This window comes from Pungitius pungitius, chromosome 11 (assembly GCF_949316345.1).
Source record: "Pungitius pungitius chromosome 11, fPunPun2.1, whole genome shotgun sequence".
Classification (NCBI taxonomy): domain Eukaryota; kingdom Metazoa; phylum Chordata; class Actinopteri; order Perciformes; family Gasterosteidae; genus Pungitius; species Pungitius pungitius.
The window spans coordinates 13,433,223-13,457,221 of record NC_084910.1 but is presented as its reverse complement, the minus strand read 5'-3'; the positions used below and the strand labels follow the sequence as shown (position 1 = coordinate 13,457,221).

The following is a 23,999-nucleotide window of genomic DNA, read 5'->3' as shown; positions in this document are numbered from 1 at the left end:
TTTTATTATTATCCGTATATTTAAGAAAATAAAAAATCTATTCGAAAATAAAACCCAGCCCACATCTATATAAGGGTGGTAAGACGCCACTAGATGGAAGCAGTTACTGATGAATCATAGCAAACCTAATAGTACACGAAGAACAACACTTCACTCATCATCATTAGTCATTAATGGTGTGCTGGGAACAAGGCACGAAGCAAAACAGCAAGGTTGGCAATTGTCAAAATGATTTGCAGTATAATTGGAGGTTATTAATGTAACATTAAGCTCTGCCGCAAGTAACAATAGACCCCCCTGAAACACCCACACTCACTATTTATTTTAGTTTTTATGATTGTACTTTGTACATCTGTTCGGTTTTCCGTGTTAAGTCTTTATTCCTTTTTGGGGGTATTTATATAAAGTGTTACAAGGTGGAAAGAGAAAGACAGTGTATTCAACAAGATTGCAAGAAAGCTGTAATTTCGGTCTCCAAATAAAGAAATTGAATGAATTATGAATGATGATCCAACAGGGGAATTAATTAGATCAGACAAATAGGATTAGTACGTCATTAACTAGGTGCGCCACGTGAAGAACGCAGGGTGGCGCTAGTGCGCCTGATAGGTTGGCTTGCTTTAAAGCACAGAAGAAGAAGAAAGCAAAGAAGACGACGAAGAAGAAGACGCTACCGAAAGTAAACAAGAGCACGTCGAACAGAGAGACTCAGTCAAGAGGTACCGCTCGGGCTTCACAGATCAAATATCCTTGCAATGCACAAAAAATGATGTTTTTCAGACGACATGCATATTTTAAATGAATCTAGATTGATGTTTTGAGGTGGGCTGTGAGACCAAAAGCTCTGTATGTTTATGGAACTAACGCGAAACGCGACAGCTGTACTTTAGCTTAGCATAGCTTCGTATGTATTGTATTGACTCACAGTGTTACTGAACAAACTCTGTATTAACGTTACTTCAACTTTAACAGCTCCGATGTAAGGTATATTTTAGTGATCAATAATATGTATTTTATTTCAGAAATGAACGGCCAGGTGGACGCTGAAGTTGACTACAAGCGGAAATACAAAAATCTCAAACGAAAATTAAAATTTCTTGTCTATGTGAGTAACGTTACATCGCTTTTGAGTTTGAACGGTCAGTCTTGAGCATCGTGTTTTTAGTAGTTAACTAATATACACATCCCTATTAAACTGCACCGGTTTCGTGTTTGGGTTCATCTCCTTAGGAGCAGGAATGTTTTCAGGAGGAGCTGAGGAGAGCGCAGAGAAAACTCCTCAAAGTTTCCAGGGACAAAAGGTGAGTTCACATAAGAACGTGTGCATGTGAAACACAACGTGCGTTCACTACACACACCGTGTCATTCACTTGTTTTCCAGCTTCCTTCTGGACAGACTGCTGCAGTATGAGAGGGTAGATGAAGACTCCTCAGGTAGGTAATGATGCACCTCATCCCCAAGGCTTTTTTAAGATATTGATTCTTTATGGCTGACGCAATCTGACATTTCTGTCTTAAGAGTTGAAACCAATCGACTACACTGTTGGTTCAGGTTATTCTTGTGTTGTGTTGTAGATTCGGAAGCAACTGTTTCTTCAGACAATAGTGAAGGAGACGGCCCAAGGGAGAGGGAACGAGAACGAGAAGGAGCAAAAAAGTAAATTGCTCATTTCAACATGCAATTAAGAAATCCGACCCATTCGTTTTTAAATAACGGCATGACATTTGTTGATTTCAAGAATTTGTGCGTTAATTTTTTTGTCTGTCTTTTCAAAATCACAGATATTTTCATAGCCAGACTAAAACTGACATTTCTAGATGTATCTGCTATATGAAACATTTAAAAAAACCTTTGGATTAAAACAATTGATTAGTTCATGTAGAAGTGTAAAACATAAAAAATTAAATAATCATTCTTAGCTAGATTTGTAACCAAAGTGGAGAAAAATCTCCTGAGCATTTATGGCCACGCTGTATTTTTGCTAATTCCTCTGGCATTCTTTTTAAGGCGAAGAAGCAGTCCAGGCGCTTGTCATCCGTCATCCTCGTCCCCTCATCTCTCCCTGCTTTCGCGTCATGGTGTAAATCCCCTGCAGTCATCAGGCTCCGGACCCTACCTCAACACTGTGAGTTTCCATATCTCAGAAACCAAGAGATTACTGCCTCTGTCATCTCATCAGCAAACACAGTCCCTGTTTGGGTTTGGATTCTTTATATAATTTTGATTTTTTTGTCATCTTATCCATGAGTCTGTTTTATCTCGTCATTTGTTTTTGTTTACTTATAATAGCTTCACTGTCCTTTCATTTTCTGTGTTTTTGTGTGTGTGTGTGTCTTATTGTCTTGTAAATGGCTTATGCCTGTTTGCATGTGTGTTTGTGTGGTCATTTGGAAATTTGGTGCCTGCATGTGTGTTGGGAAGATGCCCTTCCCACCGGAGTATTTGGCTCCCCCAGCTGAACAAATGAAGAAAGCGAGAAAAACAAAGACGCCTAAAAACAAGAGAGACACAACGGGGAAGGTGAGAGAGAAAAGGGAAATATAAGCAATGTAAATAAATGATAATAGTCCAGTTATGCTGCTTACTTTTCACATCCTTCATATGAATTTGCCTTTTTATGTTCAATGATAACGTTTCCATTAGGTTATATTTAGGTTACAGGAGGATTACATAAAAAAAGAGGAAGTAATATGTGTCTCTATTACTTGTTCATTTTACTTTGTTGCACAATATTGCCTACAGGTTTTCATATATACATTGCACTCAACTTTATTCACTATTACCAGTAATGATGACATTTCGAGACACTGACATTCAGTCCCCTGAGGCATTTAAGTTTGACACTATGCTGAAGTGACACTCTGGTTTAGGGTTTAATGTACACGGTGCATTCTATCTGTGATGCGGCCTTCCATCCACACTTCTTCCTTCATCACCTCTCCAGTCAATTTGTCATTCTTAACACGTTTGCTGTATTTCAAATTCTTGTCAGGTTGTTGCCCCAATGGCAGCTAATTACCCATCAGCACCTGCGGTCCCTCCGGCAGCCAACAGCCCCTTCAGCTGGGTTCCCAGACAGATGCTGAGTGGAGATGCAGCTGAGGAGGAGGGAGAGAGCGATGGAGACAGCGACCGGGGCGATGAAGATAGAGGGGAGGGAGACGAGGCTGAACTGGTCATTGACCTCCCTAATGAGTGAGAGCTGCTGTGTATTTTGGATGTATTTAAAAGCAGTGGATGGAAGGTTTGTACATCTGTGTGTTTGAGAGCAAAAGACGAATGTGACCGAATGTATTTTTTGCATCGAGTAGCCATTGCTCCCCCTGTGGACTTTTGCTTTATTGCAATATCACTGTTAAAAATATCTCCCAGATGATTGCGGTTTTCCAAACATATGTTAAGAATTGAGTTTGTCCGCTTTAAGAAAAATCCACTGGAAGAATAGAATATGCCTTTTAAACAGTTTCAAGCCTGTTTGTTTTGCATTGTCCAAACACCATCTCAGACTTGCAATTGCGTCAAACAGCATTCCATTATTATGATTATGATTTTTCAAGTAGTCATTTCAACATGCACTGTTATTTTAACAACTTGTCAAAGATGCATCCTATTCATTATTGTTGTTGTTTTGCATCAAATTGTGTGTCAGAGGAAAAACAGGTGATGATGTTATAATTTCAGATCACTAAAAGTATTTGTTTAAAGATAAATGGTGTCACGTCTAATTCACAGATTGTGCTGGAAACATGGTACAGGAGCTATTGTGTTTTGTTTGCTGCATGCCGGTTTAAAATAACAAGCTCATTGCACCATTTTAAATGCAGTGTTGTGTGAAACTTGATGCCCCACCCAAAGCATCACACCCTAAGAGTCATTCCAGAGCCACAGTCAGTCACTGAGGTATGCTAAAGTGTGTGTGAAAAAGCTATGTACGCCGACAACGTTAACTCAACTATAGCTATGCATATGGAAAGCTCATGAAAACGTTGATTGTTGCACATTCTCTTGCCGATGGGTCAAATATGCCATAATTAAGCAACATGAAGGCAGCCTGACTGGACTCCCGCTTCTCAGAGAAGTCAGAAAGAAAGCATGATATGTGTTTGTCTAAAGGACAATCGGCGCAAACATTGCGTGGTTCTAATATCAAGGAAAGTGGGCATGAACACAGCGAGGCACTGTCTGGCAAGTTAAACAAAGAATGGCTGTACTCCGTGTGAAACAATGACCCGTGGTTTTGACACTGTCAGGATTAAGCTTTAATGAGGATTTCATGAACTGACTGACACTGTTAAATTTAGTGGATGGGCGCCCACATTTCCCCTGGGGGTTCAAGTGTGAACCCCTGCTTGATATGGAAGTATTTTAAAGCGACTGTTTTAACATGATATAGAATCAACTCCTTGAGTCATGTGTTTTTCCAATAATAATGGATAACAGCAGTTTGTCATTCAAGGGACTTGTAAAACAACAATTGTTTGGGAATGCAGACTTGCAGGGTGTGTGCTTGGCTTGTGTACCTAACAGCAATGGGAGTTCAAGGTGTAACCACAGACAGTCGCAAGAGGGAGGGCTGAAGTGGAGGTACAGCCAGAGGGTGGAACTGTCAGAGGGGGGGAAAGGCGAATGGAAGGAGTAAGCAAGATTGAGCCTGCAGCACAGATTCACTGGGAGTACAGCTGAATTCAACAGAAGGCAGACATTTTTTTAACACGACCTGCAGGAGAGGACAAGGAGCAGGTAAGAAGAAGGAACAAGCCATCAGCAGCCAACCTTGACCATCTTATCTTTTCCATCTATATACGGAAATCACTGGATTATTTACAAGCCTCTCCGGGCTGTCTGTGCGAGAGAAGGATTGTGCTGCGCTCACCGCCGACATGCTGCGTCCTGCTGGCGTCAGTTCAGCTGTGTGGCTGCTGGCCGTGCTGGGCCCGGGCCTGTCTCTCCCAGCTGAGGACAGCAGCCTCTGCACCCACTGCTTCTACAGACAGACGCCACCTCGGGGAGCCTCTGCAGGACTGCTGTGCCACGGCCTGCCCGGGGGACGGATGTTCGCCACCATGCTCAAAGCGACCTGTGGCACCGCCGTCTTCTCTGCCTTCCATCTCAGCCACGGATGGACAGAGAGGGAGGGGGAAGGGCTGGTGGTAAGGACGCATCCCTCCTAATGTTTCAAGTAGCGCTCTCTGTTTTTGCGTGATGGGTTTTGAAAAAGTAGTACAGTACAAAATCACAGATTCCGTTCTGAGGTACTTGGCTTGAGTATTTCCATAATCTGTTACTTTGTGCTTCTACTCAATGACATTCTAGAGAGAAGATTTGTAGTTTTCAATCCACAACAGTAGCTACTTCTAAAATAAAGATTTACATAAATGATGTGATATACTAATAAGCTAAAATTATTTTTATTTAATGGTACTATTGACTCCCAATATACTTACGTGTTTGACATTTTACAAAATGCAATGACTAAAAAAGTAAAGAAAATAAATACAAACTCTGACAACCCCTTTTTTAGTGTAACTAACTACAGAACAGGTACTACTTGTTCTACTTTGATCCTTCTACCTTGTGGTTCTGAATCCATGACATTCACTTGTAAATGTTTTATATATGGTTGTGTATAATGTAAGACTCTTACTCGTTACATCAGATCCATGTGTTAAAGAAAATGGAATATACCAAAGAAAACGGGAGAAAATTTGTATTCACATCCTTGATATGGATTTGCCTGTTTTATTCATTGGTAACTTTGGGCATCAGGTCATATTTGGGTTAAACTATTACATGTAAAAAGAGGAAGTAATATTTGTCTATTACTATTTGTCATTTAACTTTGTTGCACAATATTGTGTACATTTATTCGTTGCAAATTGTATGTATGTTCATTTCTCAACTCTTTTAACTAAAATGTAATTTATTAGGGAAGTAACTAGTAACTAGTAACTGTTTTTTTAATTGACAGACAGATAAAGAAGAAAAAAACATCAAATCTGCAGTACCGGCCCTTCTCAGAGGAGGCGGGGAGCCATCTCATCCTGCCTCGCCAGCAGACTCCCCGCTTCATCACTGGGACTTGACCGTCACAACACTGGTCAAGTCAAGCATCTCTCCCCAGTGCAGCACTTTAGGGGGTGATCTCTACATCCTCACCGGGGTCGGAGGTCTCGGGGATGGACACAAGGAGTGTCAGACGACGCCGCTGTGGTCTGCAGTGTGCTGCGCTCTCCCGCAGGGGAAGAGCGGCTTCAGTGTGGGGTTAATCAGAGAGACAGGGGAAGGGGAGAGGCAATTGAGCGTGAAGGAGCTGGAGGAGATTCTCGGAGTGGCAGAGCTTTTCTCAGAGGGCTGCGGAGGAGCAGATGGGGCGACTGTCGGCATCGGAGTGGGTCTCCACAGCGAGGGGCTGCCGGGTAACATAGAAACGTTGGGTGCAGATCTCACTGGTGAAAACACAGGCGCCGTGGATGGAGATTCCCAAACTGCTGGTCGAGTCACTGAAGGAGAGGAGGTTGAGTCAGAAGCCGCTGAAAGAATTGATCTGCGCGCTGCGACCCGTTCAAGAGACGTGACATTGGCGTCTCCCGAATCCTCAGCTGACAATGAACCTGCGGATGAACAAGAGACGGATGCAAATTCCATGTTGGATGTTCTGATGTCCATCCTCTCCACCACCTTGTCCATCCTCTCCACCACCTTGTCCATCCTCAAAGCTCCGCTGCAGCCGGTGTTCTCCACTGTCATTAAATTACCTGGACAGGTAAAACAAGTTACTGAACACTTCAGACAGTTTGTTTCCGCTTACTCAAAATAAAGGGGTACTCTAGCAGGTACCACACTACCATACAGCTCCCATGGGACGGGCTGACATTGATGCAGCTTGCAATTTCCATAATGTTGCTGACCACACCACAGATCTTAACACTACAGCTACAAATATGCGAGGTCAAGCCTGAGGAAGACATTATGCTGTCCTCAGTGTTTTGAGTTGAATCCCTCGTCACAAGTCTAGTAAACTATGAGTAGAAACGGTTAATTTTGAACAATTGCATATACATTATTTTCTAACAGCAAATACTTGAATACAGAAAAAGTTCATTTGGTCATTTTGTTATTAATACATTTTTTTTTCTCTTTTAACCCCTAAAGTAACATGTTTGTCTTTCAACTCAGGTGATATACGTTCTGCAGGAAGACCTCGGGGTTCTGGCTGCACTTCCTGGTGAAACCTTCTCCGTACTCCACCTCTTGACTTCTGACCTCCTGTATTGGACCGGCTCTGCTGGAGAAACGCTGCTGGACATAGGGGGCGACTGCTGCTCCAGCATCTACCACTGCGTCTCCTCCATGCTGGAGGCCCTGCTGAACAGCTGCCACACTGGGCTCACTGGCATAGGGGCCCTTGCTGGAGACTCAGTGGGGATATTTTGCGGGGCGTTGGACAATATTTGGTGGGTGACCGAGTTCTTCGGAGGCCGGCTGTGGGAGCAGTGCGAGGGTTACGTAGGAACAGTGGTGTCAGAGATGGGGGGTCAGGCAAAAGCTGTCGGTGGAGGGTTCGGGAGGCTGGCGTGGCGAAGTGGAAATGGGGTGGGTAATGTGTTTACGATGGCAGGGGGTTTAGTACTGGGCATCGTGGATACAGTCTTTGGTGCAGGGCACATGTCTTTTGAGTAGGAGTCAGAATGAAATTCAATTTTGGTTTGTGAATTTTTATGTAAGAGGGTGAAACAGATGGGGGTATTTCAGTTTGATGTCATTTGAACATCACCTCGATAAGGATAGATGTGTTTGCACCACACTTTGTGAATCACAAATGTCTTACTCTGTAAGTCTTACACTCCACTTGGGCTGCCTCTATATATAATCTGCTGCTGGGATTAGAGACCCAACTGTGATTAAAAGCAACTGTTCACAAGGCTTTTGGATGTAATGAATCAAAACAATTATTGTATGACAACTGTTTGCTTACATGTACATTTGAATTAAAATGGATGCTGGCCTACTGTTTTTGTCCTCGTTCTGTCCTCTTCTTTACAACACTCATGTTAACACACGTTAATACAATAACTCTCAAGGTTATGGGGGATGTAGTTTAAATGGGCTGGAGCTAGATGAGCCATGATATTGTCTTATGCTTATTTAATGACTGGCTATTAGTCATAATGAATATGGTATTCTAGTACAACACAGCAACTACTCCAAATTAATTATTTAACTGAAAACATTTGATGAAGATACTTAGGTTTAAGTGCTCTTATTTGACTGGTTTGTTAACGTTGTGATTGTAAAGCTCTAACTTTATTCTTGAATTCTGAATAATGCATTGAATGGACTTCCGGTTTGTGGCGGAAGTATCGGATCAAACCCGGAAAACGGTGCATGTTGCGTCAGACAACAGAGAGTCCGCGAGGATTCATGTGCAAGCTGACGTCCTCCTTCTGTTTCATTTGAAAAGGTATGGATTCAAACACAAATGACCAGTGACACGCGACAGGTGCAATAAACGCGAACTTAAAAAACAACAATTCAAGTGTATCGCTACGGATATAAACACAGGTAAAGCTCATAGAGACGCGGTTATAGAGAATGGAGATTTAGTTTTGTCTGATTAGCCGAAGCTAACTAGCCCGTGTGGCTCAACTTTAGGTCCGCTTGTGACAGGTGGCAGAGGCGAGGTTTATGCAGAAAGTGAAACCCACCAGCTAACACACCTGTCGTCTCACACTTTTACACGATGATGTAGGAAAAAAAGATTACATATGAAAATAAATATGTTTAAACCGGTTTGTTTGACGCTGGAAGGATCGTCACCCTATTTTACCCAGCAGGCATGAGCCGAACACAGCCCAACCCAAAGAATGTCTGTGATAATAACACAACATAACATACTACCTACTGAAAGCAAACATGTACAAGGCACGAATAATCAAAAGCAGCTGTCAACGTACTCTTTGTCTTGTGTCTCTACCAGAGATGGCAGCTCTCTTCGTGTCCCCTCACCCTGATGACTTCAGGAGCCTTCTGGCTCTCGTGGCTGCAGAGTTTAGCTCCTCCCGCCCGCGGACTCTCACAGAGGAGCCTCCTGCGTCCCTGGATGCCCGCTCCAGACCCATCCTGGTGCTGGACGCCCGGGAGGGGGGCGTGGTTCTGAGCGGGGCCAGCGCCGTGTCCTGGTACCTGGCCAATCAGGGGAAGAGAGCTGGTGTCGACCCAAAGCAGCAGAGCCAGGTGTGGCAGTGGCTCAGCTTTGCAGACAATGAACTCACCCCGGTGTCCTGTGCTGTGGTCTTCCCACTCATGGGGATGACGGGAGTGGAGAAGAAGGTAAGGTGATTTCTAAAGGTCCGTCCTGTCCTTATTTCTCGTATATCATGTGAGGATTTGTATTAAAAGGACACGTGCGTTCTCAGCTCCAGCAGAGTTCCCGCGCTGAGTTGATCCGCCTTCTGAAGGTTCTCGACAAAGCACTGGAACCGAGAACCTTCCTGGTGGGGGAGAGCATCACCCTGGCCGATATGGCTGTAGCGACCGCGGTTCTTCTCCCTTTTAAATACGTAAGTATGCGGTGCAGGCCTCATGTGTGTCAGCATTTTGTCTATGCTAAAAAAGTTAGTTCTGGGAAATCTCAGATCAGTCAATGATTCAATATTCTTTGTTTTAGGTGTTGGAGCCCTCAGACAGGAAAGTCTTGACCAATGTTACGCGGTGGTTTACAACGTGCACAAATCAGCCACAGTTCCTGAAGGTGTTGGGGAAGACCACTCTTTGTGAGAAGATGGTGCCAGTTACACTAAATACGAACCCTCCTCCGAATGCTAAAGCTGCTAATGCCGGTCCTGCTGGTGATCCTGCTGATGCCACAGCTAATGGTCAGGGAGTCTTGTGCCACAGTTCATGAATACTTCCTTTTTTGTGGAAACATCTTTCTCATTTTGCTCCACGTTTCGTCCTCCAGGCCCACCAAAGACAGAAGCTCAGCTGAAGAAGGAAGCTAAGAAGAAAGAAAAGTTGGAAAAGTTCCAGCAGAAGAAGGATACGGAGGCAAAGAAAAAGACTCAGCCATCAACAGAGGTACTGCTGAACCTCTACAAAAACAACGTCTTGTAGACACATGTGCAGCTTTTAGAACCTATAAATGGTCTATATCAACAACGTAACTTGATGTGTTGTGCTCTGATTTTTTTTCTCTTCTAGAAAAAGCCTAAACCGGAGAAGAAGGAGTTGGGAGTGATCACATACAGTGTTCCCACTGCTGCTGGGGAGAAAAAAGGTGGTTGGTCAATGTGTGTGGGAGGGTTTTCTCTTGTCACAAGAGGTGTACTCAAAGCAGTTGGCGTTCGATGGGGAGCTAACCGCAGCTACGGGGAAGTTTAGGTGTGACAGAGTTCGAAACAACAATTTCTTTATTGAAAAAAGGTTGATTGACAAAGATTGCAAGACTTTGACAGATGGTTCATCCAAATTGTTTGCCGTTCTTTAATGACACACAATAGATCTGTGTAAAAAAAAACATCAACGGGCATCACAATTGGTGGGAGAGATGTGTTTTATACATAATATGTAAAGTTTTGTTGTGTTTTATTGCGATTATCTCCAGATCCATTTGTCAACCGCCTCTCTCTCTCTTTCCCTTCTGGTGTAAGATGTCATCAGCCCGCTTCCTGACTCTTACAGTCCTCAGTACGTGGAGGCTGCCTGGTATCCATGGTGGGAGAAGAAGGGATTCTTCAAGCCGGAGTACGGGGTAAGGAAGTCCTCACGCCTTGTGGTATATTCATCCCACAGAAAACGGTCATATTTTTCATTTATCAGTGGTCTGCAATAAAATGTCTTGTGTTCTGCAGAGGAAGAGTATTAGTGACCCGAATCCCCGTGGCGTCTTCATGATGTGCATCCCTCCCCCCAATGTGACAGGATCACTCCACTTGGGTCACGCACTCACCAACGCCATTCAGGACTCTCTGACTCGATGGTATCTACAAGTGGACTGATTCCTTATATTCAAAACCATATTCTTAGTGAGACTGCGTTTTTCATTTCTGTTTCTATTCGATCTTGTTGTCATCTAAAGCTTTGTTTTTAACTGAGGTGCTTCCCTCTCTCTGTCCAGGCACAGGATGCGAGGTGAAACCACCTTGTGGAACCCGGGCTGTGATCACGCTGGTATCGCCACACAGGTGGTGGTAGAAAAAAAGCTGATGAGAGAGAGGGGCATGAGCCGCCATGATCTGGGGAGGGAAAACTTCATCAAGGAAGTCTGGAATTGGAAAAACGAGTGAGTGAAGGAACACGGAGAAAGGAGGGGTTTGAATTTGGCTGGAAATTAGAATAAAGAACCCTGAAATAACTTTTGTCCCTCTGCCTTGTAGGAAGGGAGACCGCATCTACCACCAGCTGAAGAAGCTGGGCTCCTCTCTGGACTGGGACAGAGCCTGCTTCACTATGGACCCGGTGAGTTTTCTGAAATCCCTGAAGTAGTGTAGATAAAATCCTAAATCCTACTTATCATGTCCTGACTTGTTTCTCATTCCAGAAACTGTCCTATGCAGTTCAGGAGGCCTTTATCCGCATGCATGACGAGGGAGTGATTTACAGGAGCAAGCGTCTGGTCAACTGGTCCTGCACGCTAAACTCCGCCATCTCTGACATAGAGGCAAGTTGTTTTAGAGTTATTAAGATCATTCATAATGGCAGGGGAAACACTGAAGATCAAGGTGACTTGTTGCTATTTAGTTTTATTTTAATTTCTAGGTTTTTGTTCAAAAAGTTCCCAGCCCTACTCTTATGGGGCTGTGATGGTCACGGAACAAGGCCCTGCTGTGCTCACTATGTCACATCGTTGGTTGGTTTGCAGGTGGATAAGAAGGAGCTCACAGGCAGGACTCTGTTGCCTGTCCCTGGGTACAAAGAGAAAGTGGAGTTTGGTGTGCTGGTGTCTTTTGCCTACAAGGTGGATGGATCAGGTATTTGCAGGATATTTAAGACAAACACACATTGTGCACTTCAGTAATACCTTTTTATATACACTATTCTTTCTGTTGCTCAGACGAGGAAGTGATTGTGGCAACAACTCGTATTGAGACGATGTTGGGAGACACTGCTGTGGCTGTCCACCCTGATGACTCCAGGTATCAGCACCTGAAGGGGAAAATGGTGCTGCATCCCTTCTGTGACCGCAAGATGCCGATTGTCTTCGATGACTTTGTGGACGTGAGCTTTGGAACAGGTAGGCATGGTTACAGGAAGAGATGATCTGCCTTTGTGTCTGCTCTGTCCTGAGAATAAGTAATGATACCATGTCGTTAAGGCAGGCCTCCTTCCTAATTATGGCTGTTTTCTTTTTTCCTGTCTCTCGTTCCCCTGTCCCTCTGCACCCTTTTCGGTTCAGGTGCTGTCAAAATCACCCCAGCTCATGACCATAATGACTACGAGGTTGGAGAGAGACACAATCTGGCCTTCATCAACATTTTGGATGAAAATGGCCTGCTCATTAACGTGCCCCCTCCTTTCCTGGTATAGTGTCTCATTATCGTCCTTGCCCCTGCAGTTTGTGCATTTCCGCCATGACACTTAAAGTCAAAGTTCTTAGTTTTCTGTTTTTCTGTTGCAAATTCTAATTCCCCCCCCCAGGGCATGAAGCGTTTTGAGGCCAGGAAGACTGTGCTGCAGGCTCTCAAGGACAGAGGGCATTTTAAAGAGATCAAAGACAACCCTATGGTTGTCCCAGTCTGCAGGTAAAGGAAGGCTCATGTGTGCATGAATAGAACAAAAGTTACTCATGTTTTAGTTATTTTCATCTTGGTCAGGATCATTCCTTAAAGCAACGTTATGAATCTCCTCGATCAGTCGTTCAAAGGACATTGTGGAGCCGCTGCTGAAGCCGCAGTGGTATGTGAACTGCACGGATATGGGCAAGCAGGCCGCAGACGCTGTGAGAGAGGGACGGCTCAAAATCATCCCTGATCACCACCTCAAGACGTGGTTCAACTGGATGGACAACATCAGGTAGTTATCACCCTTTTGTTTGTTTCTTCTTTTATCATACATTATACTTGCAAATATATCCCAGCAAGAATACGTGGTTATCACAGTAATCACTGATCCTTTGATAAAAACAAATTAAGTAATTCAACTTCATCAAAATAGTTGCACAGACTTAGTTAAAATAATAATTTGCTTAATTCATGAACCAAATATTTTTGCAGATATAGAGAGATGATTTTTGAGTTTGAGATTTCATTCATTCTCCTCTCAGGGACTGGTGCATCTCTCGGCAGCTTTGGTGGGGTCACCGCATTCCTGCATACTTCATCACTGTCAGCGATGCCTCCGTGAAACCCGGAGAAGTAAGATGATCTCTGTCACTCTTGTCAAGGGCTGGAGGCTTGTGGATAACAGATAAATATGTTGTTTTTCCACTATTTCTCCCACAGGACACGGATGGTCATTACTGGGTGAGTGGGAAGTCTGAGGAGGAGGCCAGGGAGAAAGCAGCAAAACGCTTCAATGTGTCTGCTGACAAAGTAACCCTCAGACAAGGTAAGATTTAAAAAATGTTATTGAAGCATTCTCATTTCCATAACTAATGTAAAGGTTTTGTAATGAGTTATAGTTTTGCTGCTACACAGATTGACCAAATGTGAATAATTCTACTCCATATTCATACAGGTTAGATACGTTTTTGTCCCTGTTTTTCAGATGAGGATGTTCTGGACACTTGGTTCTCGTCTGGCATTTTCCCCTTCTCTATCTTCGGGTGGCCTAATGAGGTAAAAGACGGGTCAACCACCTTCCTCTCTGACACAAATGGCAATGTTTCTGCTGCACATAGCAAGGATATCTATTATGCAGTAGAAAAACACGTCAAATATATAATCATGGAACACAAATGCAAATGGGAAATGCTGCCACCCAAATTGTGACTATTTCTTCCTGAATCATTTGGCTGTGTTTCCATCATTAATGTTGCTATTTGACGTCTTCCTTTAGACCCAGGACCTGAATGTGTTCTACCCTGGCACCTTGCTGGAGACGGGTCATGACATCCTGTTCTTCTGGGTTGCTCGTATGGTGATGATGGGCCTCAAACTGACCGGCAAATTGCCCTTCAAAGAGGTGTGACCAATCAAAACAGCCATAACCGTAACACAACACAACAGGGCGGGATACTGCTCATATTAGGTGGACTAATTAATGATGACTACTTCTTTCAGGTCTATCTGCATGCAGTGGTGAGGGACGCCCATGGAAGGAAAATGAGCAAATCTCTGGGCAACGTCATTGACCCTCTGGATGTGATTACAGGGATCTCCCTCGAGGTAGAGCCTAATCCCGCTTTGATGCGTGTTCAAATTCACACATGCATTTAGTCTTCCCTCTCCCCCATTTGGGTTGTCTCTTACATGGTCACCACACACACACACACACTGCTCCCTTGAGGCTCATATTCTTTTAAGATTTATTAAGCCCCCTTTTCGGCTTCCAAAAGCTTTTATTGAGGCCATCAATTTCTTCCCCAGCTGGGCAGAGAACTGCAGTCAGAGGAAGCAGAGCTGTCCTATAGAGGGCACTGAAGGACTAGTAGTAAACTATACACCTAATAATAAAACTCCTTTTTAAAGCTTTTTCCCTTTTTTTTTTTTTTTTTAAACCAACAAGCGGTTTTATTTTTTTCATGTTAATTTGACTTGACAGCCCTCCTTATTCTTGTCTCCACAACCTCTAGGGTCTTCATGCCCTGTTGGTCGACAGTAACTTGGATCCTCTGGAGGTGGAGAAGGCAAAGCAGGGCCAGACGTCCGACTACCCAAATGGCATCCCGGAGTGTGGCACAGATGCTCTCCGGTTCGCCCTATGTGCCTACACTGGCCAAGGTGAACTTCATTTGTCTTTTCAGTTGTTCTTACTTTCCCCCCCTTTTTTGTGCATCTAATAACCTGGATCTCAACCTTGACTACATACATTACGCATACATTCTGGTAGTGTTAAATCTCCCTTGTATTCCTGTGTGTGTGTGTCTCTCAGGTAGAGATATCAACCTGGATGTCAACCGCATCCTTGGTTACCGTCACTTCTGCAACAAACTGTGGAACGCTGTGAAGTTTGCAATGAAGACACTGGGAGACAACTTTGTACCCTCGGAGAAGGCCCAGGTGAGGGTGACAGGGTAAAAGATGAAGGACAGGGAGAACATAAACAAGCTCGTCCCCACTTCTCATTTGGATCCAATGACCTACATAATTGTTTACCCACACGCTGTCCTGCTTTGCATCCATAAATGTGTACCCGCTAACTCGGAGGTACCCTGATTGGAGCGACGTTAACCACAGCTCTTCCTCTTTTGCACTCTGCTCCACCCACTCAGCTGTGTGGAGACGAGAGTGTATCAGACAGGTGGATTCTGTCTCGACTGAGTGCCGCTGTCGGTCTCTGTGACGCTGGCTTCAAGGCCTACGACTTCCCAACCATCACGACGGCCATTTACAACTTCTGGCTGTACGAGCTGTGCGACGTCTACCTGGTAAGGAACTTTGAGACCTGCGAGCACATCAGCTCCTTCCATCTTGAATGAATTAATGCCCAGAGGGTGCGTAAAAAGTAAATGATAATGCAGAATACATGGTGCCAAAGACGTTTCGTCCCTTTCGTCTTGTCATCCCAGGAAAGTGTGAAACCAGTGCTCGGTAAATCAGAGGAAGACGGCACCAGCCAGCGCCTGGTGTGCAGACAGACCCTCTACACCTGTCTAGAAGTCGGCCTGCGCCTTCTGTCTCCTGTGATGCCCTTCGTCAGTGAGGAACTATATCAGAGGTTACCACGGCGACGACCTCACAGCGATCCACCCAGCATCTGTGTCACATCCTACCCCGACACAGAGGTGGTGAGATAAGGGTTGTTTTAAAAACTCACAGGGGTTCTAAAGACATTCCAAAGTGAGCGGGTGAGCAATGTGTTTTTCTGTGTTTTGCAGTTCTGTTGGCACAGCGCGGAGGTCGACCGTGACATGGAGTTCGTGATGACTGTGATCAAGACGATCCGGTCACTGAGAGCCGACTACAACCTGACCAAGACCAGAGCTGACTGTGAGATGCCAATCAAGAGCTTTATCGCAACAGTTACTCTAAAATAACTCTTGGTTTTAGAACATCCATTCATTATCTGGATAAATGAAATTACAAGCTTTTGTCAACCTACGTGTAATTCTCACAACACAGGAGACATTATGATGAAAAGTAACATGTACTTCAATCCACTTGAGGTGTTTGTAATGTACATGATTATTTACATTATACTACTTTATACTTATACGCCAATGTCATACTTTTTTTATAACTCAAGTATTTTCACATTGTGGTGTTACTGCCTTTAATCAATAATCTGCTTCCCTTAATGTTTCAAGCCATGGTGTTTTGAACTCTTAATTTATCCGTTATGCTGCCTAAACTTCACTGCGTCCCATTTCTCTCCCAGGCTACCTCCAGTGCATCGACGCTGCGACTGTGTCCCAGGTGCAGAAGTACAGTCTGCCAATTCAGACCTTGTCGTATTCTCAGGCCGTCATCGCGGTGACTGCTAACCAGCCCGTCCCAGGAGGCTGTGCTGTGGCAATCGCCTCTGACAGATGCACGGTCAACCTCATGCTCAAGGTGAGAAAGGGGTTCAATTTGAAGCAGTGGACAAGCATTGACAATTTATGTTGAAAAACAACTGTTTTTGTTAATGGGTAGTCTGGAAGGATTGATGCAACACGATAATCATTCATGGAATACTATATTAATCTGTCTCATCTACTGCTATGAAATAACAAGCCCTCCTACCCTTTAATTCCCCAAGGGTCTCATCGATGTGGATAAGGAAGTGGCTAAGTTGATGACAAAGAAAGGTGAATTGGAGAAACAGATGGAAAAATTGAGAGGGAAGATGGCAAAGAGTGACTACAAGGAGAAGGTGCCAGTGAAGGTGCAGGAGCAAGATGCTGAGAAGGTGAGAAAAATAAATTGACTTGCAGGGTTTCTTGGGGAGTAAGACTTTAAAAAAAATGATTACTTTCTTTTCTCCACAGCTACGTCAGACCCAAACTGAACTTGAAAAAGTAAATGAAGCAGTGGACAACTTCAGGAAAATGATATGAATTCCACTTTTGCATCATTGTAAATCAGGATTTATTTTCACGTCTTAGTTGATTGTTGTGGTGAGGGAATTTAATAAAGTTCTTATGGCCAAAAAAGTCTTCAGTGTGTTCCGAGCTAATATTATGCAACACTTTTATTAAGTTAGCAAATGAGTGCTTTATGGCAAACATTTTAGAATACAGCCGTGTTCAGAAGGACAGTCCACAGAAATAAATCTTTTCAGATTTAACACTTTGACTGCATTTTAAAGAGTAGCTATCCAGCCAAAGAGGGAGTGATGGAAGGAGGGAAATGGTTTTTGCCTCTTCGTAGGAGAAAAACTGATTAATCAAATCTAACAATTAAAAAAAGAGTACCATGTTTTACAGGTTTGTGCCTATGGATGAGTAGTATTAGACCTTTAAGATGCCACCACAGCAACACTAAATATGACAATGAATCTGTCTCGGACAATAATCACAGTAAAACATTCATGCCATAAACACGCTCTTGACCACAGGCCATCCAAATCCTCTGCTGCTGGTTTCCTCACATCCAGTCAGCATTTCTCCTATACAGTCTCCAGGGTGAGTGGAACTCGGAGGCGGGGAGAGGAGTGCAGTGTGTTGTTTCAAAGTTTCGCATGTACTTCCGTGCCTGGGAGAATGGAAAGAAAAAAAGACAGTGGGGATGGAGGAGGAATAGATATGAGCGGTGTGGGAGGGCAATATACAAAAAGTGTAGGGCTTGATTATATTAGGTTCAGTCTGTGGCTCAGCGCCTTACAAATCTCCCATCTCTTAAGGATTTACACAGGAGGTGAATAAAGCCCAATTCAAAAGGAATTACCGAGGGAGGAAAAGCATAGCATTAGCTGTAATTGATGGCACTGGTCTTGTTTGATGTTAAATGACTTCAATAAGCTGAGCGGGGCGAAATATATTACACCAGTCAACCTGAGAGCACAGGTGAACTGGTTGCTATGGCGACTAGAATAGTGTTCCTCTGTGCTAATGACGTCTGAATAGCTGCGATGTGTTTGTGTGAGAGAAGAGGTACGGTGAGTCCTCAATGGGGCTTACTGGGGAAAAGGAAATTAGACTGTATTCTCGCTCGGAGCGGCGTGATAAAGACAACAGGTGGTGCCCCCTCCCTCCCTCCCTCCCTCCCTCCCTCCCTCCCTCCCTCCCTCCCTCCCTCCAAACCAGACAGAAAAAAAACAACTGCACGGATGACAAAAGACTTTTCTTACCAAGAAAAGAGCCAGCTGCCGTCTTCCCTCGAGAGTCATGTCCTCGCCTGCAAACAGACACAAAACAGTGTGAAGCCATGTACTGCACAGCCAAACATGCATGTACGGGGAGGCTCTGTGTGCAGTCTATTTGCCTTGTAAATGTGAAAAGGACCTGAGGCCTTACCAACACTCCATGGAAACAAGACCTCGCTGTCTGGCTGATATGACTGGAGCACAGTCACACACCAGTCATCGTCCACTTCGTAGCCACTGTACACAGACGCTGTGGAGAAGGAGGGCGCTGGCGTCAAACACAGCGGTTATCATACCAACCGAGTGAAAGGGTGGTCAAGCATACCTTCTTCTATGGGATTGGAGGATCCCAGCCATTGCTTGACCACTTTAACTCCTTCATCTGTCATTATCTTTGGATACCTAGATGGGAAAAGAACACCACTTGTGTCACTCAACAACTGAAATTACATTGATCGCATTGAAAATACCAACCTGAATTGTAGCAGTTTAAGCAGGAGATCGTTGCCTCTGTTAGACATGATGTCCTCTGGACCCCTGTAACATACAGTGCACATGATTATATACATCTGGATTAACCAGCACTTATACCTCAACATTACTGTGGGGTGTAAGGTATAGCAATACAATGTTCAGAAGATGACATGTTTCTACTATGTATACACACAGATGCCAATGACACATTTAACAGCAAATGCCAAACAATATATTATATTTATTGCAATTTTTTTTACAAAGTACATAGCCAAATGTTACTTGTTCATGATATTCTAGTGGGTGTACTAAAATATTCCCACTGACAATACAGCAGTTGTCCCTAGGTGGTAGTTTTTATTTTTATTAGAGAAAATAATTTACACACTTGATATTACTGAACAGGTTGTCTTCCTTAACATTCGATTTCAACCAGAATATGTCCTGACGTTGTGGAAAACGCAAACCTGCTTATACCATTCACATATTTTTGAAGACTCACGTGGTGATGATCTCATCTTTGGTTCTCCTGATCAGCAGAACCGGTCCCTGGTATCTGGAGGAAGAGAAAGCGTTGCATGTTAATTGGCACCATCACCGTGAGCTGTGAAAACAACAAAAAAAGGTTTGCTTTTCCACAATCGCATTTCAACATGTCGGCTTAATGCCGACTTGGACTTTAATGACTAGTGTTACTATAAATGAACTGTCCCACTCACTTGAGAAGCTGCGCAGCATTGTCGAGGTTCATGTACTGTCTCACTGTGTGCTGTACCAACGGCTCTAAGAGAGAACAAAGACATTTCAGTTGCTAAAACTAAAGCTTCTTGCTTCAAACATATAATGGATTGTGTGCTCTCGGACTCACTCCAGCTGTTGGGCATGACCTTGAGGGCCAAAGGCAGGAGGTCATCAAAGGAAGCGTCCAACACTATTGATTGAATCTCTGGGTACGACATCACGGCCCAACTGGCTGAGAAGAGAAATGAAGGGGGGAAAAAAATGAGCAAGGATAAGCAGAACCAGGAAGTAAGGACTAAAAAACGCAGTTAAAATTCATAGCATACAAACGCATTGTGTATTGGTGGGGGTTTTTCTGTACCTGTGAATCCTCCTATGGACCATGCATATACAACAATGTCAGTGATCTCGAAGCCCAGTTTGTGTATTGCAAACTGGATCACTACATCCATGGCGTTGGCCTCATTCTGGGGGAATGGTACTCCCTGGCAGAAAGAGGCAATTTCCATTTATTATAAAAACAATAGTGAACAAACGCTCAACCCACCTACAATATCGACCACGAGAGTGTACCTCATCCTTCTGTGCAATACTGTCCAATTGAAACAAGAATTTCAACATGCCGTTTCTATGTTGTTGTACCAACTATGTGAAGTCGTTAACAATGCTAGTTTAAAGATGCAGTAGAAGATCTGGAAATGCTGCATTACCGTACTGCCTCCAAAGCCAGGGTGGTTCCAGCCCAGTACAGAGTAGTCACCTACAGTGAATATTGACACAAGTTAACTACAATACAATTACAACGACAACAATTCCAAGAAGGGGAAATCCTCACCGGCGTGGGACAGTGGCGTGTTCATGCAGCCCACCTCGTAAAAGCCTGCGTTCCCCTCACAGCAGATGACCTGTGGCAGAATTCATGCATTTCAAGAGCCACCAGTTGTGCGACTGATTTGACACGAGTTCCGGCAAAACAAGCCCAAGGCACAAAACCCCCAAAACCCCAAACAACTAACAAATTGTTGCGGCCACTCACCAGTGTTCGGCCAGTCTGCTCCCCGTCCTTCCTCCGATCCACAAACATTGTGTCGATCTCATTGCCATCACAGGCCACAAGCTTGTTCCTTTGGCCGTCAAACTGAAAAGTGAGGGCATATCAACAGAGAATGATAGTCTAAATTTATTGAAATTAATATAGACAGTTCAAAGCCATGGTGTGTATTTTTTGCTTTGTTTACCTCTTCTATTAACCTAGCCTGGCCTTGCAGCAGCATGGGACGCATAGCTCTCTGCAGTAAGCCGACAGAGCCGGGGTACAGCATCCTCCTTCCAAATGAGTGGGCAATCAGAAAACTGGAGAGGAAATAAAATGAAGACACTGTTGCAACAATGGGCAAAAGAAGAGGCAAACTTGCTATGAAGCAGACCACATCAATCCCCTCACTGTGAGACCATCTCTGCAGTGTTGTCCTGGAACAATGCATTTACCTGATAATGTGGCATGGTAGAGTACGCACTGAGTGGAGGACACTGTCTGCTGCTCCTCGTAATTTGGGCTCTGGCTTTAGCAGAGAAACACCAGGCTTGGATAGTTTTCTGTTTAACAAAGAGTCAAAGACTTAAGATGAACCAAAATGTATGTGACATCTGTTGGGTGCATTCATAATGAACTGAACAAAAGAACATAAAATAGAAACGTACGGATTGTTGACTTCTGTCCAGCTGAAATCCAAAGGCCAGTATGAGAAGTCAAAGTCATAGCACTTCAGTTTTTTCTGCAAAGCAATCAGACACAACTTCAGTTAAGTTCTGATGTATCAATGTGGATACAGTATTAATTCCTGTCTTCCTGTTCAATTATTATTCCCCCAAAAATTATCACGCAAATATCAAAAGTAAATCCTGATGAGGTTTCTATGAGCGCACCTTATTTGATGCCGTGGGATTGTTTTTGGTTTCTTCAAGAATGGAGAGAAACTGAAGATACTCAGAGTTGTTCCATCTCCCCCAACCTACGTGAGAAAAGGAAGAGGAGTATGTGTGGAAAAAATATATTTGCAAAGCTTCTAGGATGCTTTCTGGGTGCAGACCTTGTGCATGGGTCTCAATGTTAATGTAATCTTCTTTGCACACTATCTATACAGCAGACGATGTGATATCTTTAAGATGAATGTACTAAATTAGTCATTGCCTGACAGTCCGTTGAAATTTGTATCCTCACCTCTAAGACAGGCCACTCCTAGAAGACACACCAGCACTGTTCCCACATACTGACTCACTGGAACCAGCTTACTGCTGCAGATGTAACCTAAAAATACACAAAGCATCAGTGACACAGACCTGGCCCCCCCCCCCCGCCCCAAACTTCAGCCTCATTAACAGCCACAGATAAAGATTCACAGTCTGACAACTACCCCAGAACCATATGCATAAATCAATATCAGAAGCTCAATTATACACTACTGAGTAGCACACAACCTCAAGCAATTAATTTCTACTGTGGCACGGCCTTCCCGGGTGATTCAGTTGATTAACTTCATATTAATCCCACTTGCAGAAGAACAGAGAATTTTGCCCAAGCGGCAGCTTTTCTTTCTTAATGGAAGGAGTAATGTATTATATGGTAAAAATATATATTTTTTAAACATTGCCACTGCCGGATCGTAGGATTGAGAATGACACTACTGAAAATGTCAATCTCACATTCTTACTTACTCTAAACTTCAAATATAATATTAAGTCACAATACCGTTTTTTCCTAATAATTTCCCCAAAACAGTGATTGTAAGTAGGAGTAGGACTAGGGGATGAGATAAGAAGGATAATCCTGACCCTAATCTGGACATGTTCTAATATACAGCGTATATGTATATGACCCACATGTCAAATGTATGGAAATCTAAACAAAATCAAATGGATTACAATTATAGCCACTTCAATCACTTCAATGAAATGAAAAATTGATCAAACAAAAATGTTGGCTCTACACCTTTCTCAGAAATCTTTGACGATAAAATTCTTCATGATGAAATTCTACGCGAGTTTCAAATTCCTTTTTTATTTTGCTCCAGCCAGAAGCCCAAAACAAAACAATGAATTCACAAATTTAAACTGAACATCCTCGCAAGCTGGGACCAGAGATAGCATGATGCTTTTTCAATATTGTGGCTCATTTGTTTTCAGTTGGTCAACCATTGTAAATGTATTTCCAATCATCCGTGCTCCAATCATAACCGTTGCAGTGGAGAAGAAATAAATCCCCCTTTTCCCCACCAAACACAATTCATAAAACCTAACGTACCTTTCCTGTACAGATAGCAAAGGAGAAGAGGAGAGCTATAGTAGGACAGAGACCACAGCGTGGAAGCCTGGAGGAAGAAAACAAATTTAACTCGACACAGCTTCTTCATCTTTTTACAGTATTATCAAACAAACAACTATACGGACCCAACCGAGGATGCTGTCGGTGTGTTTCTCCAGACTCCTCGCCTGGTAGTTCCATCCCTGAAGGGAGAGACAACGTTCACATCATCAGTTTTAACGTCTGCCTTTATACAGCTAGCTTTGGCTAACGTTAGCGAATACCACTGACGGCATCCGCTTAGCTATGCAGATAAATTAACCAGCTACCCGTTGTCTTTACAGTGGCTCTGCTGAAGTAAACATGTGTACCTAAACATGTGTACCAACTCTTTTTATTCGCTTTCCGTTTAGCTTCCATATTTCCTCCTCTCGTGTGGGCAAGTTTCCCCTCACCTGCTTCCAACGTAACGTTAGCGTTAGCTTAACAAGATTAATGGCGCTGAGGAAAACGCTGCGGGGAGCTTCAGTTAGGTGGGCTGTTGCTGTCTTGGTGAAGCATGAATTCATTGAAGATGCAAAAACATGCGTATTGATGTGCACCTGTCACTTCATTCATTTACGACCATCTTGGCTGTACCGTGCAGTGACAGTTGAGTTTTACTTGACACTTCCGGGAAACAGCCGCGGCTACGTCAGTGCCCTGGGATTAAATACCGCTCATTGTTTTGCAGTTGACTGTTCTAAAATAAAGACAACACATTATAGATATTCCTACCCTCCTCCCAGCCCTGCCCTCGAGGCGAGACTGGTCCGTTGAACGATGAATTCTTTGCAAGTGAGGCCCTAAAATACAGCGGAGCCACATCCAGCCGGCCATTCTTCCACCACGGGAACTACGGAAGCCCGGAATGACCATAAACTCAAAGGCAAAAGCGCGTAGTCATTTTTGGGGAAAGAAATATTTTGAGACAAGCGACGATACATATATGTTTATTTAAAAAAGTCTATAATTAAAGACAAATATCCATAGAAATCCAAAACAACTGTGGTAAAATCAGACAGAATATAACATAATTACCACACATTTAAAATGTTA

The 23,999-nt window shown here is 43.6% G+C and overlaps 4 protein-coding genes across 6 annotated transcripts; 3 read left to right on the top strand and 1 right to left on the bottom strand.

Moving 5' to 3' along the window:
• The first annotated feature begins 589 nt into the window (after nt 1-589).
• Nucleotides 590-3,902, top strand: ino80e (INO80 complex subunit E). Of its 2 annotated transcripts, XM_037453469.2 has the most exons (8): nt 590-719; nt 1,023-1,105; nt 1,231-1,301; nt 1,382-1,434; nt 1,576-1,657; nt 2,009-2,126; nt 2,423-2,521; nt 2,994-3,902. In XM_037453469.2, the coding sequence occupies exons 2-8, from the start codon at nt 1,025-1,027 to the stop codon at nt 3,198-3,200; spliced, it is 711 nt and encodes a 236-aa protein (XP_037309366.1). In that variant the 5' UTR covers nt 590-719; nt 1,023-1,024; the 3' UTR covers nt 3,201-3,902. The 2 variants fall into 2 exon arrangements, with proteins under 2 accessions (XP_037309366.1, XP_037309365.1); XM_037453468.2 differs by lacking the exon at nt 2,423-2,521 and having other exon boundaries at nt 614-719.
• A 141-nt stretch (nt 3,903-4,043) lies between these two features.
• Nucleotides 4,044-8,014, top strand: LOC119197236 (uncharacterized). Its single transcript, XM_037453389.2, has 3 exons — nt 4,044-5,151; nt 5,970-6,764; nt 7,178-8,014. The coding sequence occupies exons 1-3, from the start codon at nt 4,882-4,884 to the stop codon at nt 7,679-7,681; spliced, it is 1,569 nt and encodes a 522-aa protein (XP_037309286.2). The 5' UTR covers nt 4,044-4,881; the 3' UTR covers nt 7,682-8,014.
• Nucleotides 8,015-8,341: 327 nt separating this feature from the next.
• On the top strand, nt 8,342-17,206 carry vars1 (valyl-tRNA synthetase 1). The gene is made up of 29 exons (XM_037453307.2): nt 8,342-8,462; nt 8,979-9,331; nt 9,418-9,561; nt 9,669-9,876; nt 9,963-10,078; nt 10,202-10,277; nt 10,651-10,751; nt 10,852-10,979; nt 11,118-11,282; nt 11,377-11,458; nt 11,541-11,660; nt 11,862-11,970; nt 12,054-12,233; nt 12,396-12,520; nt 12,638-12,741; nt 12,854-13,012; nt 13,263-13,353; nt 13,441-13,546; nt 13,706-13,776; nt 13,997-14,122; nt 14,221-14,325; nt 14,733-14,880; nt 15,032-15,159; nt 15,372-15,527; nt 15,669-15,887; nt 15,978-16,089; nt 16,478-16,653; nt 16,841-16,990; nt 17,070-17,206. Exons 2-29 carry the CDS (start codon nt 8,981-8,983, stop codon nt 17,136-17,138), a joined length of 3,825 nt encoding a protein of 1,274 aa, XP_037309204.2. The 5' UTR covers nt 8,342-8,462; nt 8,979-8,980; the 3' UTR covers nt 17,139-17,206.
• On the bottom strand, nt 17,153-23,818 carry abhd16a (abhydrolase domain containing 16A, phospholipase). 2 transcript variants are annotated; one of them, XM_037453370.2, is made up of 20 exons: nt 23,679-23,818; nt 23,048-23,104; nt 22,902-22,968; nt 21,822-21,908; nt 21,527-21,612; nt 21,302-21,375; nt 21,089-21,196; nt 20,839-20,953; nt 20,637-20,738; nt 20,436-20,505; nt 20,311-20,360; nt 19,962-20,085; nt 19,728-19,832; nt 19,579-19,642; nt 19,362-19,415; nt 18,860-18,922; nt 18,711-18,787; nt 18,537-18,635; nt 18,371-18,417; nt 17,153-17,775 (listed from the first exon to the last, which is right to left on the bottom strand). In XM_037453370.2, the coding sequence occupies exons 1-20, from the start codon at nt 23,778-23,780 to the stop codon at nt 17,668-17,670; spliced, it is 1,659 nt and encodes a 552-aa protein (XP_037309267.1). In that variant the 5' UTR covers nt 23,781-23,818; the 3' UTR covers nt 17,153-17,667. The 2 variants fall into 2 exon arrangements, with proteins under 2 accessions (XP_037309267.1, XP_037309268.1); XM_037453371.2 differs by lacking the exon at nt 23,679-23,818 and adding an exon at nt 23,357-23,548.
• Nucleotides 23,819-23,999: the final 181 nt, after the last annotated feature.

Bases quoted from the DNA above. Each gene is read 5' to 3' on its own strand.
- abhd16a (XM_037453371.2), bottom strand. From the start codon at position 23,470: ATGAATTCATGCTTCACCAAGACAGCAACAGCCCACCTAACTGAAGCT. The intron at 19,643-19,727 runs GTGAGTCCGAGA...GTTCTCTCTTAG, and splicing joins GGTCATGCCCAACAGCTGGA to AGCCGTTGGTACAGCACACA. The intron at 18,636-18,710 runs GTATGCTTGACC...CCTTCTCCACAG, and splicing joins CTCCAATCCCATAGAAGAAG to CGTCTGTGTACAGTGGCTAC.
- ino80e (XM_037453469.2), top strand. From the start codon at position 1,025: ATGAACGGCCAGGTGGACGCTGAAGTTGACTACAAGCGGAAATACAAA. The intron at 1,106-1,230 runs GTGAGTAACGTT...TCATCTCCTTAG, and splicing joins AATTAAAATTTCTTGTCTAT to GAGCAGGAATGTTTTCAGGA. The intron at 1,435-1,575 runs GTAGGTAATGAT...GTTGTGTTGTAG, and splicing joins GGTAGATGAAGACTCCTCAG to ATTCGGAAGCAACTGTTTCT.
- vars1 (XM_037453307.2), top strand. From the start codon at position 8,981: ATGGCAGCTCTCTTCGTGTCCCCTCACCCTGATGACTTCAGGAGCCTT. The intron at 11,459-11,540 runs GTGAGTTTTCTG...TTCTCATTCCAG, and splicing joins CCTGCTTCACTATGGACCCG to AAACTGTCCTATGCAGTTCA. The intron at 13,354-13,440 runs GTAAGATGATCT...TTTCTCCCACAG, and splicing joins CCTCCGTGAAACCCGGAGAA to GACACGGATGGTCATTACTG.
- LOC119197236 (XM_037453389.2), top strand. From the start codon at position 4,882: ATGCTGCGTCCTGCTGGCGTCAGTTCAGCTGTGTGGCTGCTGGCCGTG. The intron at 5,152-5,969 runs GTAAGGACGCAT...TTTAATTGACAG, and splicing joins GGGAGGGGGAAGGGCTGGTG to ACAGATAAAGAAGAAAAAAA. The intron at 6,765-7,177 runs GTAAAACAAGTT...CTTTCAACTCAG, and splicing joins TCATTAAATTACCTGGACAG to GTGATATACGTTCTGCAGGA.